The sequence below is a fragment of the Mchenga conophoros genome, linkage group LG13 (genome assembly GCF_057382185.1).
Source record: "Mchenga conophoros isolate Kocher_MC1m ecotype Shallow Benthic linkage group LG13, M_conophoros_male_GT1.1, whole genome shotgun sequence".
Classification (NCBI taxonomy): Eukaryota; Metazoa; Chordata; class Actinopteri; order Cichliformes; family Cichlidae; genus Mchenga; species Mchenga conophoros.
The window spans coordinates 13258126-13278867 of NC_140538.1; the positions used below are offsets into that span (position 1 = coordinate 13258126).

The 20742-nt window shown below is 39.2% G+C and overlaps 1 protein-coding gene across 1 annotated transcript; it reads left to right on the forward strand.

Moving 5' to 3' along the window:
* The first annotated feature begins 35 nt into the window (after window positions 1-35).
* pibf1 (progesterone immunomodulatory binding factor 1) lies at window positions 36-20044 on the forward strand. Its single transcript, XM_085296559.1, has 18 exons — window positions 36-638; window positions 790-890; window positions 1612-1810; window positions 1906-2025; window positions 3315-3448; window positions 4060-4168; window positions 4277-4396; window positions 4487-4548; window positions 4795-4920; window positions 5619-5717; window positions 9399-9564; window positions 13086-13236; window positions 13561-13651; window positions 14186-14288; window positions 16607-16737; window positions 17636-17720; window positions 19429-19611; window positions 19870-20044. The coding sequence occupies exons 1-18, from the start codon at window positions 372-374 to the stop codon at window positions 19921-19923; spliced, it is 2301 nt and encodes a 766-aa protein (XP_085152685.1). The 5' UTR covers window positions 36-371; the 3' UTR covers window positions 19924-20044.
* Window positions 20045-20742: the final 698 nt, after the last annotated feature.

Consider the following 20742-nt stretch of genomic DNA (forward strand, 5'->3'; position numbering starts at 1 on the left):
TTAAAGGAAGCAGTTGAATTATTTGTCGCTGTTGTTATTATAGCGACCCCCGTGTTAGGAGGGGGTACTGCACGACGGTATATCGTTATCACGTACAGAGAACTATATGGCGATTGCACTTCACGGTTATTACTACAGAGGGCGCTGTAGCTGAACCCACATAGAAGTCGAGCCGGTGGCGGCTAGCAGGCAGCTCAGAGCGGGACCCTTGAAAACAAAAACAATTCTGTGGCTTCTCTTTTTGAGTCCGGGGTGTCACTGCAATTCAGCATGAAGTTCATGTCCTCTTTGTTTAACGCTGGTTGCCAGTGTTTAGCTGTTTAGCCAGAGAGGTACCGAGGAGTCAGAATCAGGATTCAAAACGATACAAAATGCCTCCGAAGAAGCAGCATCTCAAGCCGACTGCAGCCAACGTCTCCAGCTCTTTGGACCTAGAGTCTGAGGACATCAGCTTGGAGACTACCGTGCCCACCACCGAGGATGTCTCCTCGTCCGACGAGCAGCGGAACGGCTCCCAGAAGGTGACCCGCCAGCTGATCGAGAGGAAGGAGCTGCTGCACAACATCCAGCTGCTTAAAATCGAGCTATCTCAGAAGAATCTCATCATAGACAACATGAAGGCCGATCATATGTCAAAGGTAGACTTGGGGTGGGAAATGGAGACAGTGTTTCTGCAGATAACTTTTCCCCTGGTTAGGAGAAAAACGACCTGGTACTGCAGCATCATTGTTGCAGTAATAGTTTTGTGATTGAATTAAAGCGTCTATAATAAAATATCTGGTGTTTCAGATTGAGGAGTTGGAGGAGAGGCTGAATGACGCCCTGCATCAGAAACAAGTGTTGGTCCTAAGACTGGATAACCAGCTGAAACTTACTCAGGAGGAGAACAGGTGAGAAAGGACACAACCAGAGCAGGGGTTTCATGACTAGTTATATTTTCCGAGACATAAAGACTTAAATTGAAGTCTTTATGTGTGCATATAAAGCAGCACTCTTATAGACGTGGCCCCTGCCCCCATATCTCATTGTATTACATCACACAAGGATGTTGTGTCTGCCCTGTGCCCTTTGTAGCATCAGTGTCATGTTTGGGAGCAAGAAATGCATATACAGCTCAGGCTATTGAGCAGTATTTCCAACAAGGCAAGGTTGACATGGTTTTGACACGTACAGTGCGTGAATAATTGATACAGTATGTCCAGTGATTGATAATTGATATATCGGACAATTATATCAGATATATCAGTTATCCGTGCACTGTACGTGTCCAAACCATGTCAACCTTGCCTTTCTAACTTTGTATACAAACTGCTTAATCTGAACCATTTCTAATCCTGTTGGATCTGGGATTGGAGGTCAGGGTCTTATGGCGATGCCAGGCAGGAGGAAAACAGGAATACCACAGAGAAGATTGATGGATGCAGTGAAAGAGGACCTGCGTGTTATGCATGTTAAAGTACACAATTATGTGTGCTTTAACGTGCATAAGCAGAGCTTCTATAGTGCATTGTAATGTAATTTCTAACTAATACAACTACATATACCCTCCGTCCCATCATTTAGCTGCTGAGGTCAAATGTCAACTTTGTTAAAAAAGGCTGTCATCACCAGGAAGCAGCAGGCTCTGCGTAAGCAGGAGATGGAGGCCATCCTGCTCAGGCAGCAGCAGCTGGAGGAGACTAACCGACAGCTGTGTGAGAAGGCTGGAGAACTGAGGAGATCTCTCAGGGATCTGGACCTCTCCCAGGACAGATACCAGGAGCTTCGTGGTCTTCCTGAGGACAAAATATCTATACAGGAATATGTAGCTGTGAGTATGAGGTGGTCTTCTATTGGTCATTAGAAAGGACAACATATAAAGAAATTAAGAAACAAGGTGACGTTTTCTTTGTGCTGTGTCCCTAGATGCGTTTCTATGAGGTAGTGACTCCTCTGCGGGCCCAGCTGGTTGAGCTTAGTCTGAAGGACAGCAGTGTAACAGAAGAGCTGGGTATGCACAAAACCAAGATGAAGACACTGATTGAGGTAAAACACACAAACCCAACCTAGCAGCACTTGTGCAAAGTGTTCACATAATTGTTTACGTAGCATATCAAACACTTGTTCTTTTTTGTCTTTATTTTCTTTTGTTATGTTTAAAGCAACATACTTGAAACACTCAGACTTTGAGTCACTTGTTTAGGAAATGTAAAAACAAAGATCCCAGATGGTCAAGGTGTGCTAAAAGCGTCAATCGTAGCGACTTTTCAGTGGTCATGTTAAAAACTGCAGTGTTGAGAATGATATTGGTGTGAGTTAAACAAAAACAGTACAGTCAATACAACTACCAGACACCCCGTAGGCATGCATGACACAATGATGAGAAAATGCTGTGTCATGCTGACAGCAGGGTTATAATATGCCAAAAAAATGTCATGAATTCAGACTCGGGCTGCTGGAGGGATGTTGGCTAAGCAGTTTTCACCCTAAGGAGGTGAATGTGAGAACGCAAATGTCTGACACAGTCGGACCAGACATGCTGGTATTTAACTTGACGGTTCCATAGTAAAAAGTAGGCATGCTGTTGCTTTGTTACAGATAGTAAATAGCACAGGTAATATTCCTGTACTGCATTACTGAGTGGATATCATGTGTGCTTCCACATGTGCACTATCCAAACAGCATGCTTGTATTACCCACACAGTAGTTTGGATGTCTTAAAAGCAGACTATTTCCTTGTGTTCGGAACATCTGAGAATGGGAAAACTGTGGAAAATATCCTGTCCTAATTCTCTTCTTGGCAAGAGATGCTTTAAGATGAAAATGCCACAGGGCATCTAAACATTGCTGTGTGACAGGTGATTTTACTTTTTTTTTTTTTCTTTTTTTTTTTAAACGTAGACGTCCCGCACCCTGAAGAACACACAAGCCAATAGTGTACATATTCTAATTCCTCTAGCTCACTAAAAACAAAGGCCTTTTTATCAGTTGCTCCTACATTGAGTGCCTGGACTGGATTCTTCCTGAAATCCTAATCTTTCAGTTTTTCGTTATTATTCCTTCCAGTGTCCAAGGAATACTAGTAGCAGAATTCCTAGTATTTCTTTCGGATGCCTTATTTTCTTGGCAAGGTTTCGGTTTGTGATTTGGAGACGTCTGGCTGTAAAATTGCGCATCACCTCGTGCTGAATGCGGGAATGTGTCTTATCACATCTAATAATAATAATGCTAATGCTAATAATGATGATGATAATGCTAATAATACTAATAGTCGTAGTAGATAAGGTGCTTCTTGTATTATCAGTATTGTCTTTTCTGTGCATGTGTCCTCAAAGAGCTACGAGGAAGAGCGGCGGTTGCGTACAGAGCTGGAGATGAGGAGTCAGAGATTGACCTTAGAACTGGCTGACACCAAACAGCAGATCCAAGATGGCGACTACCGCAGAGAAAACTACCCAAACATCAAACGGTGTGTTTGCTTATGTGACATTTGCTAATCAGAGGTCAGCTTATGAGCTTTCTATATTTCCCACGAAGGCCACAGTACATATTTTAGGCTCTGTCCTTGTCCCAGAAACACAATTTTTAAACAGTACATGGGGAAAAAATGCAGAACTGTATTGTAGATTTAAGAGCAGCCCGCTGCTTTTTCTTCTATAACAGTAATGAAAGAACACATTATAAATTTGACTACTGTGAGTCAGATCCTTTGAAAACAGTGCATTGTAACATTTGATACTGGCGTTGAAACACTTAATGGATCGTCTGGCGTAACAGTATGTCTGTAATAGATGTGGTGGAAAAGTAGGACGCCAGGAGCCTTTGTGTTTTATTTAAAAAAGGAAAACCAGCCGTCAGTTTTTGTTTGCTATCATTTTAATTACTTTAATATTATGTAATGTTTCAAAGAGCAGCATTTCACTATGATATTATCTAATAACCTGGAAACAACAAGCTCCAAACCCCTTTTCCCCTCAGAAAACAACAAGTAGGAGATGATGAATTTAAACTTACCTTTATATTTAAATTTTGAACTTGTAAGTTTAAATTTGTGTCCACTCCTGATGTTGTGTTTTATAGAGAGCGCGACAACTTTGAAGCAGAGCTGAAGGAGTTAAAGAGGAGATATGAGGCCGTAGACTTGTCTCACGCTGCAGTGACCAGAGAAAGGGACACACTCAGCAAAGAGGTGCATCACACAGATGCTTTCCTCGTAATACCCTCTAAATCTTTCTTTCATGGTTCTGTGTTAATAGTTTTTTGTTTTTTAAATGTATTCTTCCTTCGTGTCCTCCAGGTGGCAACATTGCAACAATCAGTGACACTCCTGCAGAAGGACAAGGAGTACCTGCACAGGCAGAATGTGGAACTCAGTGTTCGCTGTGCACATGAAGAAGACCGCCTGGAGAGATTGCAGGTTCAGACAGTTCTTTGGCAAAATGCTTATAGTAACACAAGAAGTCCCCGTGTGGTTTGCTTTCACCTTTGTTTCTGTTTTTTTGACCAGGTACAATTAGAAGACACTAAAAAAGCCAGGGAAGACGCCTATGAAAAATATGTAGCATCCAGGTTCGGCTTTGCTGTTTTTGTTCTTTTATGCTTCTCATAAGAAGCCACTATTCTAGTGCTTTGATATGGAAGAAGTAAGCTGTGCAAGTATTATAATAGTCAATAAAAATTAGATGATGATACGCAGTATCTGCCAGCTGTATTCTGATCTCAGTTCTTATGACCTCACCCACATGAAGAAAGCTTCTGCGTATAATGCTCTGTTCATTTAAAAAAACCATTTTTTTTATCTTCTTTTCTCTACAGAGACCACTACAAGTCAGAATATGAGAGCAAATTAAGAGAGGAGTTGGAGAACATCAGGCTGAAAACAAGTCAGGAGATAGACAACCTGCAGAGAACCTCCAGGGAGATGTATGAGAGGGAAAACAGGTATCAGCGTCTTTTAGTATAACTGCTGAAAAACTGAATATCAGGGGTGCTGTTTAAACCAAGTAAAGTCAAACATTATTCATTACTCATTAAGAGTCAGTGAGTGGTTTATAATTACAAATTGAACCATTGCATTAGGGAAGAGGCTGGTGACTCAATGATGTTGTGGTTTGCAAATTCACCTAAAAAGCAAAAGATCCCCGGGAGGAGGAGAAGAAACAAGACATCAAACATAAATATTTGCATTGTTAAAATATGTAGAGCTACTTGTGGTGAATTAGAGAACAGCAAAAAGTAGAATAATTGTGCACACACTACACTTGGTCTTTTTATTTTTCATCTTATCTAACATAGAGTAAAGCAAATTTCGCAGTAAACTTCACCCTGATCCTTTGTGAGTGTGTAAGTTGTGTGATTATATACTTATTCGTGTCAACTTAATGTTTCTTTTCTTTTTTTTCTTTATATATACATGTTCAAAAAAAGGTCAGTAAAATAACATAACATTTGTCTGTTACTGTATTTACTTGTGCCTACACAGATATTTAAGAGAAGAAAGAGCTGTTACAATGTTACAATGTAACAGTACCTCAAAAACTAAGAAAATAGCAGCATATCTTCGAATGATTAAAATCATTGCTCTCCACAGGAATGAGAGTGTCTTTCAACTGTGTGTGTGTGTGTGTGTGTTTGATCAGGAACTTGCGCGAGGCCAGAGACGGCGCGGTGCTGGAGAGAGACCGAGCAGTGGCTGCTGAGAGAGATGCCCAGTCCAGATATGACCAACTGCTGGAGCAGTGAGTTTTATCATCTGTCACATGCTTAAGGCGCAACACTGACATGTTTTTTTTCCCTGTCACTCCATGTCATGCACAGAAGTCAGAAAAAATGACCTAAAGGGAGACTTCTGACTCAGAAGTCTCCCTTTAGGTCATTTTTGTAGTCAAGAAGATAAGTGGAAGTTATTTTATTGATTATTAATAAAATTCTCTCAGTCTTAATTTGATTAAAAAACAAAGAGAGAGAGTGCTAAAAAAAGTAAGTGGGAAAATGGGACTGTCTGTGCACCTTGTTAAATGCATGTTAGGGGTAACTTCTTTTATTTTTTCTTGTATAAACTAGATTTTTAATGCGGTTCAAAATGGGAGGTTTTAAATAACATGAAAACTGGTAGTTTTAGAATAAATATCAACATTTTTATCCGTGCAAGCAGCGATATAATGAGTACAAATTCTTAGTTACAATTGAAAATACCACACATGAAAGTGGAAAAAAGTGCTTGGTCACATGATTACATACTTTAGACCAGCGGTCCCCAACCCCCGGGCCTCGGACCGGTACCGGTCCGTGAGTCGTTTGGTACCGGGCCGCGAGAGTTGAGGCTCAGGTGTGAAATGTATAGTTTTCAGGGTTTTTATCTCTTTTCAGCGTTATTTTGTTATCGTTTTTATCGTTTACTCGGTTCCTTGGTCTTTTCACGTGTGTTATGAATAAATTTTCTTTTTTTCAGTACCGGTACTAGTTTTATTTTGTTGTATTTATCCGCGACACCTTAAAGGCCGGTCCATGAAAATATTGTCAGGCATAAACCGGTCCGTGGCGCAAAAAATGGTTGGGGACCTCTGCTTTAGACTACTAAAGTCTGTTTTTGTTTCCAGCTGCGTGAGAAAGATTTGTTAATGTGACAGGTAGTGTCGTGGTTAGTTAACACCTTCCAATGTTGGCTACTTAAGAAACTCTACCTGAGGGTAACTGAGGGCATCTGGAACGACTCTTTGTTGTCGTTGTTAACCATGAAATATTTGGAACCCATTTGCATAATTCATTGTATTTTGTGTTTGCCAGCCAAAGAAGCCAAACTAGTTTGATTAATAAAGCCAGCTTGATTGCTGTGCTTTTTATAAAGATTAAGTTCTCACCGTGTTTCTTCTGTTTCTTTTAAAGCTGTGAGCTTGTACTTGCTTTGACGCTGACATGCGAGCCACTGGCCGCCTGTCATTAGCAAATGTTGTGGGCGCGGCAGGACTTTGGTGGCTGTGGTTTACCATCTCTTACTAAAGATCACATGAAGGCTTTGCTGTAGCAGAGAGATCAAAAGGTTGCTCGGAAGTCAGTTTACTTTATAAAAAGAGGTCCTAAGCAGCCAGTGTCTTGGCCTGTAAAAGCAGAAACAGCACAGGTAAAAAGCAAAATGAGGCACCGATTATTTGGTGGCACTGACGATATTTGCTGAGGAAATAAGATGAGATTTTGAAATTGCTATTAAGAGAAAGTGAGTTTAGTAATCAAGTTTTGTTGCCTTTTAATGCTTAAACTATGTGGGGTTTTTTCAGATTTTGTAGGTTTTTTAAAAAAAAAAAATGAAGTTGTTTTTCTAGTATATTTTTTCCTTTTCCACCCTCCTTCTGAGTGATTAGTGTCTGACCAGCTAGTCTCTATCTCTGCTCCAGGCCACAGAGGCCATCTCAGTATAGCCTGGAAAGGTGCCTCTGGGCCACAGCCTTGTAAGAAGTTTTAAAAATTGCATGAAAATTGCTACAGAAATATTGTGAGCCCTGATGAACACGCCAGCACATAAATACTTAAGGTGTAAGATTTCTTTTTTATTGGAGGTAGCATTTCAGTCGTGTCATTAGTCACATGGTATGTGTCTTTGCACCTGATTTCTCAAGACTCCCTTTTGAAACCACATTTTAAAACTAACAATTATTTACGTGGAGAAATTTCTTTCTGCACCATCAAGAATTCTCATTTCTCATGTCATAAATCTTTATTTTTTTCACTTTAAGTGTCTCTGCAACACACAAACAGAGCCACTTACACAGCAGCAGCAGCAGCAGCAGCAGCAGTAGTAGTAGTGTCCCAGTCCTGGGTTACTACTACATGCCATGCATTTCTCTACATCCAAACCACCAGCTGTTAGTCTTTCCATACACACACACACACACATACACACACATGCACAAAGTCACTTCACTCTCCCTTGGACTCTCTCTACAGCGATCACATTCCCTCTCTACATCACATCGCAAGCCAGCAATGACAGATGCTAGCCTCAAGCCCTTAACCCCTAACCCCACGCATGCCCCTATTTCTGGGGCAAAGAATGAGGGTGAGAAGCCTGAAATGGCGTCAGTTAATTTAAGCCTAAAGGGCCAGCTTGAACCTTAGCGATCCGATTGTCCAAAACAAAGGCAAAGTGTTGAGCACAGTTTTCCGTTTTCACCTTCCTGACAGACTTTGCTGCAGCAATGCTGCCTTGGGTAGCTTGAGTGTCACGTACTCTTATTTGCCACTGTCATAAATTTGCCATTTAAAAGCACAAGAATAAATGCAGCTAATGAGCCTTCCGGAAGGGTAGCATTGTTTTCCAAAGAAATTTTTACTTCTTTGCTTCCATATTGCGGCCACGATGAATAATAGAAGGCATAAAATGTCCACCATGTGTACACGTCTATCACTGTGAGCACATAGCTCAGGCCTGCGCACTATGGATGATGAAATCTTATCAGGTCAGCTGTAATCGAGAGTTATTAATATTATCCAACCAACCTCCACGACTTGATGGGGTCTGTGTGTGCATGCTCGAACACTGCCTAGGGAGGAGAAGTGAGCTTGAAACTGTTGTCTGCTCGTGTTGTACTTTAAAGGCTGCAGAAAAATCGTTGCCCTTTTTTAATTAGTCACGAAAAAATTGAGTTTATAATTTCTCTCGAGCGGGAAGTGATATCTTCAAGTTATTTTTCTTACTCATCTAACAGTCTTACACATGCTGCTCGATTCATCAGGATCCATTTGCTGTTTCAGCCTGATAAATGACTGGAAAGATTAAAATAACCAACCAGTTTGTTATGTCTTTGCATTTACATGCATAGAAAATTGGATCAAAATGAAAATAAAAGCACCTCTGTCTTTATATTCTATATCCGACATTAACTGCAGGGCACTTTCGGTCCCTTTGTTCTTGTCTAATTGGTTAGGTTATATGGAAAAACCTTTTACTGGTGCCAACTTAATCACTGTAGATGGAACAAAATCAAAAACTGCTGCAAGCACAACTGAAGAAATGGTAACAAGCAAACTTCCTGCTAAATGACTTTGTGTAGCGGTGGAGGCGCAAATTGAACTTCATTTCACAATAGTGTACAATGGGGAATTAAAGTATACCAACTGACAGCTTCTTTGCCAGTTTCCAAAGGAGCATGCTTTTAAGACATTTACCGCAAAATGTAATTGAGTCCCTGTTACGGAAGAAGTTGCAGCGTTTGTTTAAAACCACCGGGCATGCCTGAGCTCAACCACCAGCCTACAGCTGAGTTTACCTTTTGTGTGAGAAGCACACTGTGCTCCTTTATTATCTAGTCCACATAGTCTCTTTGTACCAAAACATGTTGTAGCATTTAAAAAAAAAAAATACAAAAATTATCTTTAATATCTAGTGAGGTGTGTGACTTTATCTCCATCTTTTCTTACTCTAGGTTCCGTCAGCTGCAGCTGGGTACAGACAGCCGGGTGGCAGAACTATCCAACCAGGCCAAGCTGCACTCTTTTGAAGCTGAGCGTGCTAATATGGTCAAGGATGAGACGGCTAAAGCCCTAGCTCAGTGTCAGCTGGAGTGTGAGAAACAGCAGAAGAAACTAGAGGTACTCAGACATAAAATGATGGGATACCCGATTACTAGTGTGTTTGTTTTACTTTCTGCTTGAGTTAATGTTACAGGTTGTTTATTCGTATTAGTAATTGGATTTCTCCTAGAATTTTTAAAAGCAGGTTCAGTGCATCCTGCTGAGGTCTGTGGAGCATTCATTACAGAGAGTAGCACACAACTTAAAAATTCTCTCAGTCTTCTTATTTAATTCAAGATTACCTCAGTCTGATTGTCACCTTGAACACTTCTTTGATAACAAAGTTGGTGCTTCTAGTCTACTCCTAATTATCAGTCAGTCAAAAATGATCTGTTTGGCACAGACGGGAGAAACGTTGCCCACAAACATACGATGTTGTTATTACAACCGAATATGCACAACTGAAGCCTAAAATCAAGTCCGTCCATAGTACTTAAAAATTAACACGGCTATCCGTCTTCATAAATCGCTCCAGTGGCTTCATTTTTATTTGTGTCCAATGAATCAAGCGTACTTATGAAAGAAGTACACTAAGTGCAATTAGTCCTTGATGTCTGGATGCACCTCTCATCACATCACGTGTTCTTAAAAGGAGAAAAATGCTTTATTTATTTATTTATTTATTTATTTTTAAATTAATGCTGTGATTGCAAGGCTTGCTTTTTGTCTCCGTCTGATCTTTCTTTTCTCCTGATCTATTTTTCGAGTAAATGTTGAAAAGGAAAAATGGTAAAAGGAAACAATTTCTAACAAGTTAATCCAAAAACAAAGTTTATGTAATCATGTATGTAATGGGAACAAAAATATACCCTACGTCTCAAGATATTACTCCATTATCCATCATTTGATTACGATGGTGGAACATTCATTCTGATTAAAAGTCCGTGTAATGCTTTGTAGTTCACCGTTGATTAAATCAAATGGGAAAAATCAGTTAAAAATTTTCATTATCCCTTTAACGTATTTATCAGTGCTGTAATTACGCCATCTTCTCTTTTTAGTTAATTACTATCTAGCCATTATCTTATTTATCTTGTCATTATCTTATAAGCTGTATTTGAGCATGTGTTTCATTATGCATCTGCACATGAACTGAGGCATGGTGGAGAGACACACTCAGAGGGGTATGTAAGTGAAGGAACTCTATGTTTAATCTGAACGATAACAATATTGACCTGTGGCTTCAGTACATAAATAATGTTTAGGTACTTCTCCACAACTTCCCAGTATAGTGTACTGTGATTAAAAAGACAAGCGTCAAATAGTTCCTAGCTTCCTCTTTTTGCATTGGACATTGCATCTTTGTTACACTTACATGTTTCAGATCCTCAAATAAATTTTCTTTTAAACAAAGATAACCCAAGTAAATACAAAATGTAGTTTTTAAATTGTGATTTCATTTAGTCGGGGGGAAAAGAGTTAAACCCACCTGGCCCTGTCTGAAAAAATTATTGTCCTGCCTTTTTAAGTTGTTAATTAACTGTGAGAAAATTAACCACATTTATTTTGGAAAGCTAAGTTTAATTTCACTAACCACACCCAGGCCTGATTCCTGCCAGACCTCTTGAATCAAGAAATCACATGCCACCATCTAAAAAAGCTCAAGAAGAGATGAGAAACAATGTCATTGTCACTCAGTCTGGAAAAGATTAAAAAGCAATTTCCAAGGCAAGGCTTTGGAACTTCAGTGAACCATCGTGAGATCTATTAATTACAAACAGAGAACCTTCCCAGGAGTGGCCGTCCTACCAAATACTCTAAGAGTGCATCAATGACTCATCCAGGAGGACACAAAAGAACTGCAGACCTCATGTGTTTCAGTTAGGGTCAGCGTTCGTGATTCAACAGTAAGAAAGAGACTGGGAAAAATGGCCATGGGAGACTTCCGAGGAGAAAACTACTGTCGACCAAAAAGAACACAAAGGCTCATTTCATATTTGCCTAAAAACATCTTGATGATCTGTTGATGAAGACTTTTAGGAAAATTCTATGGACTTATGAGGGAAAACTTTCTGGAAGATTTGTGTCTCATAACACAAGCAACACAGCATTTCATAAAAGGAACATCATACAAACCGTCAAACGTGGTGCGGTGGTGGTGTAGTGTGATGGCCAACTGGTGGAACCGTGAAGCTCTCTACCACCTCTGAATGGCTACAAAACAAAGAAAAATGAAGGTTTTTGGAGTGACCTAGTCAAAAGCCCACATTTAAATCCAATTAAGATGCCTTGGAATGACCTTAAGCAGGCCATTCATGCATGAAAACCCACCTGTTTGGCTGAATTAAAATTTCTGAAAGTGCGGGCCAAAATTCCTGCACAGCAATGTGTAAGACTATTTCCAAGTTACTGCAATTCTTGCTTCCAAGGAAGGCACAGCCAGTTATTAGGTTAGGTTTAGATAGCTGTTTTTCTGTAACAAATGACATTGTCATTTAAAACCTGGCTGTCTTTTTCAAATACTAAAATTTGTTTCATAGTCTGAAACATGTAAGTGTGTCAAATATGTAAATGTACTTGTTCCCTACAAGCCTGTTGTTACGATGAATTTCTGCCTGCATCAAACTGAGTTTGGCAAAACAGCATAGGCAAGAAGCAAAATAAGCAAAAGCAAAAAAGCACTCATCCAATCCAGGAAATTCTTGCCCCTCAGCTGTAAAAGTTTGATGGGGTATTGTCGTAACCTTGCTGGCTGAGCGGGCGGTTTAGACACTCAAGTTAACTTAGAAACGAGGTGACTTCTCATCTCAATGAACTTGAACTCAGGGTCAAGATCAGCGGTCAACCTTTTGGAAAATCGCCTCAAATTTATACGATAGGTGTCTTTACTAGCAGGCTGAGGCACAGCATTTTACATTTTCTTTCAGTCTCTATAAACTTGGCAGTATCAAAAGATTTCAAAGCCTTGTGTGTGTCCAGGGTTACCTTAACATTTATTAACCATTTTATCTTTGTATAGCGAAAGGTTTTTTGCTACTATGTTAGTTTGGGGTGGTGGGGAAAAATAAATCAATCAATAAAAAGTATTGGGATATTTTGCATGGTGATTTTTGTAGCTATACAGAGAGACCAAATATCAATATTATATTAAAATATTTTAAATACTCTGGGAATTCTAGAAGCAAGAGGGCTCATATCATGAGTTTTAATGCAGAGATTAGAATTTATATTAAATCGCCTCCATCAACAAACCATCCCACACTGGGATAGCTTGACATGGCAATGTTGCCATCAGTGCAAATGACTCTCTGTCAGTAAGCACAACTCATGGGGACTCAAGTCAACTCTTGTGGCAGTTGCACAGGTCATACGCGGCAGGTTTATGACAGGATTTACTGATAGCGTTGGCATGTTTGACAACCTCATTTTACAGCAAAACATAACTGAAGTGAGATAACTTTTATCATTTTGGAAAAAGCTGATCTTGATAAACTATAACTCTGCGGACATAATTTGGAAACAAAGGTGTTAAAGTGCAACTAAGAACAATAGTTTTGAACATTATTGTCTGTCTCTCTGTCTCTCCTCCTGCTGCTAAGCTCCTCACTCAGGAGTTTTACAGGCTACAAACTTCCTCAGAGAGGCGGGTAGCAGAGCTGCAGACTCAGAACGCTGAGCAGGCGTCTCGCCTGGAAACGTATGAAAAGCTCGAGCAAGAGCTGGACCAGGTCACCATGCAAGCCGCCGAAAGTAAGAGTATTGCATTATCTCTGTGGAAACAGCCACTTTAAACACATATCTGTGAAATCAGACAGACAAAAGCAAACAAGTGCACTCAACTGGAACCTAACATTGGAAAAATGTGTGTAATACAAATTACATAATAATCTTTCTATGTCAATGGGAGATTGACATAGAAAGATGGCAACAAAATCTTAATACAGTTTTATCTTTTGATCTTTTTAAATGCCTGAGCTTTGCAGGAAAAGAAAACAAACCACATGTTTGTACCTGTTTATCTTAATAGCCCCGCAGACATACTCTAATTCCAGTTGTACCATTATCTCTTATCAGTTGAGAATGAAGAAGAGGCAGAGAGGGTTTTGTTCTCATATGGCTATGGGGCAAATGTTCCTACAACGGCCAAAAGAAGACTAAAACAGAGGTATAGTACATGAAGCACTTCACTGCATTTCAAGCAAAGGATGCAACACAAATGTTGGTCTTTTAAGGTTTTGCATCCTGCATAAGATTTGCAAAACATATTTTGAGTGTTTAAAGAAATGCATCATTTATATTGTCATATATTCTTTTCCTTTGTATTTGATTTTGAATTTTGCCCTTTATGTTGCAATACTTGTAAACAATTTGCTGTTTATGCTTTAAATGTGACACATATCGTGCATCTTTGTGGCTTTCTTCTTTGGCGGTCACCCACACGGTGTCTTTTGCCTTGTGAACTAAACAGTTGTTTAACAGTAATTCCTTAGAAATACCAAACTAGAACATCTGGACATGTTTCCACTTAGTCTTTTATTTGATTTTTATCTCCAGCATGTGCAGCCAAAAGGCTAAATTAATCTCATTGCCTAGCAGCAGACTCTAGAAGATGCATTGTGTAAATACACACTAGTGTAATCTTGTTGATTTTTGTCTTGTTGATTGAAATTCCCATAACTTTTATGTGGCTGTTGTGCAGCGTTCACTTGGCCCGCAGGGTGCTGCAGCTCGAGAGGCAGAATACATCACTGAGGAGAGAGTTGGAAAGTCACAAGTCGCAGACGGGGCAGATATCTGAACAGGTAAACACCTGAAACAATATCAAGTTCCCTGGAGAACATCATTAATATGAGAGTTTTCTAAGGAAAACAAACTTGAAAGCATTTCAAGTCAGTACCTGCAAACACTTGTTTTCCCGCCGTGACAAAACTCCTACAGCGACTCTGCTTAAATTTATTCCACTTTTTCTGTCAAAGTCACAATGATTTACGTATTCCCTCTTGTAACAAAAGAAAGTCATTACAAAGCCCAACCTTGATGGCTCCTCTCTCATCTCTATTTACCTCCTCACATTGTCACGACTGTGGTATAATCACTTCTCTTTGAAAGGCTGCCATTGGAGCCGTGACATTAGGTCACATCTTGAAGAATGGAAAAAATGATTTTGGCAGAGTGTGCATGTGTGCTGTACTAAGCCAAAGTTTTAGGTACTTCACAAGGGTAAGCATGACAGTGACCACAAATATATCCATAACGGTGAATCCTGATCTCAACGGCGCTGAATTTGCGTAAAGAGAAAGAAGCACCTGCCACAGGTTAAGTCCTCAGAAGTGGCATGGCGAGTTCTCCTGGAAGACGTGCCAGGTGTCTTTAAAAATTATGCGCAAGTGAGCTTAGGAGGATTTTTATTTTTATTTTCTTCTTAACTACTGCGTAGTTGTGTAAGACTTTATTTGTGGTATTATTTCTTTCATATCATCCTCAGGGCCAAACTTTTGCACAGTAGTGAGTATCATCCAACCCACTTAGGGACACATTGTGATGGTCCCCTGCTTTTTTTCTGAATCTTCTGTCAACATTTAACAATGAAACTGTCAGATTCCACGTTTGAAGTCAAATGACGAAAATGGCAGGTTGTTTAAAAACAAACAGCATGCATTGCAGACTTTGTATGAGAAGAATGTGAAGTTAGTCATAATACCTGTCAAACGTTGTTGATACAGTGGGAAGTATTGCCAAAAACCATGACAGCCATTGAGCTTTTGTTGCGTTTGGCAGTATGTTGCGTTTGTGTATGAGTGTGCAACACTGAAGCTTAAAGTTTGGGTGTGTGAATTCTCTCTGTATACAAATGTGTATGTAAAGTCACGTGTCTGCCACTCGTGCACTAATGGGAAATTTTATCCAGGAAGACTTGGAATTATAAGCCTGATAGCTCTGTCAGCCAAATGTGCTTGTGTTTTCCTTTCTTTTCTTCTTCTTTCTCCTCACTCATTATTATAAACTCAATGAGAGGAGAGGTTGTGCAAGCCAGAATGGGCAGGATTTAAATAAGCCAACCATTCAACTGTCAGCTGTGATCAACTGGCATTCATCTGGAATAACTCATGATTCACTGACTATACAAGAAAAGAAAAAGAAAAAATTATACTTCCTTTTCACTAGAAAGGCTCAGGGTGTTAACTGCTAAACCACCCACACGAATGCCCTGACTAACTAACGATTGTCCTTAGCCTCCACCCAGTTCTACTCACTATCGGCCAGTTGTAAAAGCCGTTTAATGTTTAACACCCATACTTTATCTAGTGTTCAGCAGATTTTAAGAACAATACCAACTGATGGATATGTTTTGTTTTGTTTTTTTCATAAAAAGCTTGAAGTTTAGATATGCCTTCATAAAAACTCACTTTTATGCAAGTTTCTCCTGATGAGATCAGAGATGCCATGACTGTAGATCTTGCATCATTCAGAAATATTTGCTAATATTTTAGTTGATATAATTTTATAATATGAACTAAAACCAGTTTCTAAAGAGAATTACTTAACTGGTGTGACATTAGTTTATCAATTACTGTGCACTGTACTGAGCCACCGCTGATTTCTTTATATTTTGCTTCTAAGCTGTCAGACGTTCTTGTAATATATTTTGGTTTTTTTTATAAATAGATTTTCACTACTAGTTTTCTAAAGGTCTTTTAAAGGTTTTTTTTCTCATTTTTGTGGAAATTGGCTGCTTTTTCACTCTTTTTCCATCAAGTTATCGTACCTGACCATTTCCAGGGGAATGTTTTTGTTTAAGCCACTTAACACTGACCTATGAATCATTCAAGCATAATAAAGGCACCTAACTTAAGGAATGAGGTAGTGTTGTGTCTACACATAGCAGACAACTTTGCAAAGAACCTGTTTTAAATTGCATCTTTGAGCACTTTGTTACTAGCCGTGTGTTGTGAAAAACACATTTTTTTTTCTAATTTCTTTAGTTGAATCTTTGAAAAATGCCGGAGATAACAGTTTGACAGACCCATGAAAAATTTACACAAGTCAAACGAAACATTACATACGTGAAGTAATTGCTCTCTAACTGCTCAGGTTAACACATACTTTGTTTTTTCCACAGTTGTTGGCCGCCAACCAGCTGTTACAGCAGACGCAGCAACCTTATAGTTACTTGATTGAGACGGTGAGACAAAGGGATGCACAGATCAGCATACTGAAGGAGCGTGTCACCTCACTTGAGGGCAATGTCAGGTACAAATGCTGCATACTACATTTAAAAAAAAAACAAAAAAAAACATTCATTCACGACCTTTTCATCTGAAGGTTGTTCAGCCTTCTCTCCTTCTTGGAAAGCGTCCTTTGCTAATTTATTTGGTTAAACTTTGTATCTTGTAAATCACTTGATACAATAGGGAGCCCATACCTCCCCACCCTTTGGTTTATCTCTTCCTTATCATTATCTCCCAGTCTCATCTTTTGTCCCTTTCACACCTAGCCCATTATGTCTGTGCAAACCTGCATGCGTGCATGTAAGTCCCCACATGAGTGCATTTACAGGTTCTTGGCAATGACCTAAATTGCTGTTGTGCCCTCTCTATTTTAGCCTGTCAAAAATGCAAATTGACAGACTGCAGGTTTTCTCTTGCTGTGTGCTACCACGGAGCGCTCACCAGGTGCAGGAACAAGAAGGGTTAAAAAAAAAGAAAAATGCTGTCAGACTTTCCCTGTCGGAAACATTTAAGTTTTCTCTGTGGGTCTGCAAGGTTAACCTGTTTGGCTGCAGATGCACAGCTCAGGAGAATTTTACGTGATGCACTGAAGTCCTGTTGCTTTTATTATTATGAACGTTTTTGTTTATTTTTGCATACACAAATGAATGAACATTCAAATTACGATGCATACCACACCTTCACATCTGATCCTGTGTGTCCCATCTCCTGACCTGACGCTAAAGAGCAATAAAAAAAACTAAAACCCACTAAATCTGCTTCATGAAGGACATTAATATTACCGTTTCTGCAGTCTTTAAATATTTTTGTTCAAGACATGTTAATATTTTACTACATATACTTACTGAATAAATATTAAGTGTACTTTTTGTATTAACTAGAGATCTGATCTCTCTGTCTGTGTTTGAATATGACCTCAGTTCTCTGAGGAAAGAGCGGACCGCTCTGGAACAGGTGAAAAATAACATGGCCGCTGATCTGGAGCGACTTCTCAACCATCAAGAGGTACACAAAGGGACAGTGTTGGTTACTGGTTGTGTTTTGTTTAGTGTTTATGTGATTGTTAGCAATCAATTTGCTGAATGCTTTCTGATGATATCAAGATATAAAATATTCGTAAACTGAGTGGGTGGTACATTTATTCGAAAAGCTACATTGCTATTTATATTATCAGTGGTTGTATGGAGTTTTTGTTGGAGCTTTTTTTTTTTTTCAAACCCCACACAAATAGACTCCAGGGGGCTTAATTATAAGCTGCAGTGATATTTCAATAGCACATCACTGTAAACATAAAAAAGCCAGAGTATTCTCTGAAAGTAAGGTCACAAAATGAAAAGTGAGAAACCTGGAAAAAAGAAAGAAAGACTGGTTGGTTGGTTGGTTTCTTAGTTTCAAAGTGTTGGATCAACTTCATCACACAACTGACGTAAACAGTAAAACCCTCAAACAGCAGTCACCTCTTCCAGGTCAGCATGTTGTTTTCTTCTGAAGTGCAGACAGAAATGTGGCAATTCTGAGCTCAAATCACAAGAGTTTACTTGTAGCTAAACCAGATTGTAAAGCAAGCTGTAATTTGATCACATCATCCGCTGCAGGGATGAGACACAATTTCTTTTTTTCTTTCTCCTACAAGCTCATGACTTAAACCTCAGAGTTTTTTATTGTTTTTTTGGCAATGTATGAGTTTAAAACCTAAAGAGATTACATTTATTTTTTGTTATAGTACTCCCCAGTTTGCATGAATTTAATGACTAATGATTGCAGATCTAGTTTTCGGTGATGAGGTTTTGCAGCTGTTACCTGCGACATCCACTGTATTGTCTGAGTGTATCTTGCTCCAGGTGGGTACCGTACCTGTTAATCCATGCTTCAGTGGAACAACACATATAAAGATTTAATATCTCTCTTTAATTATGGCCCCAACAGTCTTTGGTAAATATTTAGGAATTTTCCTTTATAATATCCTAGAGCTCAAGTCTTCTTTAAATAAATAAATAAATGAACACAAACCTAATTATAATTTAATCAGATAATTCACACAATTTTTTTTTTTCTTAAAAACAAAACGTTTGGTATTTTTGTCTGAAATTTAACGGTATTAATCAATTATAAGTAATAGCTGCTGATTAATTTAATGTTGATCTTTACACCGGAGAATTTAGTGCAGCGTCTTAATGATCGTAGGCACGCGTGCGCGTACACGCAGGAGTATGTTCCCAAGCAGGCCGTTTGCTGTATGAAGTATGTGCCCTGTCATAGACAGCTGTTCCTCAGCTTGGCTATTTGGGATGCCACTAGCGTGTGTGTGTGCTCTAGTGTGTGCGTGTGTGCTCGTGCGTGTGTGCGAGATGCCAGGGCTCATGTCCTCAGAGGTGATAAATAGAACCGTGAAATGGCCGAGAGTCCCCCTCTCTGCCCTGCTGCTGTTGCCGCTGCTGCCATCCCTGCAGACCCTTAGTGCAAGTCGTCCCATCGCTGGACTGTGTTTGGTTTCTTCGACCTGAATTCTTGAAAGCAAATGTTTCACAAAACATTAATAAAGATAAAAGAGAAGAATTACTTTTTTTTTTTTTTTTGTTAAATCAAACGATTATATAGTTGAAATCTGTGGCCTTTTGGACTCTACACTCCCAGTAATTTCTCATACACTCCTTCATTTATTGTTTTACTCTTGTTTCCTCTTTTTTCTTTTATGAACTGTGCGGTTTTCCAGGAGTTAGCCATGATGAAGCAGGTCCTGATCAGCATGCGGTCCAGACAGGCAGACGCTCTAAACCTGTTGGAAACAGATAAAACTGGTATCAGGACTTCTGGATTGGGGAAAAAACAGCAGTCCAAACGTATCAACAGGACAGCAGAAGAAGAATCACCAAACAAACCCAAACCCACTGTGTTTGTAAGTGACTGTTGTAGCACCACCCTTTTTATGAGTCACACCATGTGAACGTGCTTAGACACATGTTAGGACAAAGCAATAGAAATAAAAGGATGAACAGTTTTTTAAAAAATCATTTAGTGAAATAGAAGTTTTTCACTAACTGAGCATATGTTCTAGTATGTAGCCATGAGTCATGAGAAAGTCAAATAGATGAGAGTATATTAACAAATCTCTTTCACTTTTCATATTATTTCTTTCTCTTATTTTCATTTACAGACAAATAAAGAAGTTCCCGATTGGTACCAAAAGCAGAAGCGGAAATCCAAGTGACCGTTTGTGTCATGACTGGAGCTCAGGACCTTTGTTTTTAAATTTTAGGTTTTGTCTAGACCTTTGTAAGTTACAGTTCATTTCATTGCTTGATTGCTTTTCAAATACAAAGGCACAAACAGTTTGAACTGTCTAAGTGTTTTGTTTTTCTCATCCTTTGTTAAATATTGTTCATGGGATAAATTATCTGTGTGCTGGTCCAGAGATATTACCTTCCACAGGGTACACATTCCAAGCTAACTGAAGGCCCAAAAATTCCTCTTTTTTGGCAGTGGCCTGTTTTATTAGGTCTGTCTATCATTATTTTCTCATCTTTTCCAAGTTTGCAGATACTGCTCGCTACAAACAACACTGCAGGAACCTTAGCCTTTGATTTGCACAAGCTGAGGTTCCTTAAATAGAGACATAGTAGGCATACCTTTATTATTTCTGACCATGTTCTTATCGGTGTCATATTAAATTTGGGCGGGCGGCTAATGCGAAACTGGTTTGTCCCTTTTCAGGAGTTTTGTTATCCTACATGTGATGTTAAAACTCGCATAAGAAGTAGTAGTAGATCTGTGGAAAAGGTTTCATAAACCTCAAGAGTAGAAAGGCTACAATACACTCAACTAAGAAAATATCAGAAAATCAGTTTTGGAAGAGAAAATGTCAGCCAGATGAACTTGAGATTAATCTTGATGGGTGTGAGGTAGGGTGAGGAAAAAATGAAAGGAGAAGGTTTGGACTGGATGTTAACCCGGCGAATACATTCTCCTCAAAACACAGTGGAGACGAGTGATGGCATGGGTAGGCATAGCTTCTCAATTCACTAAGGTA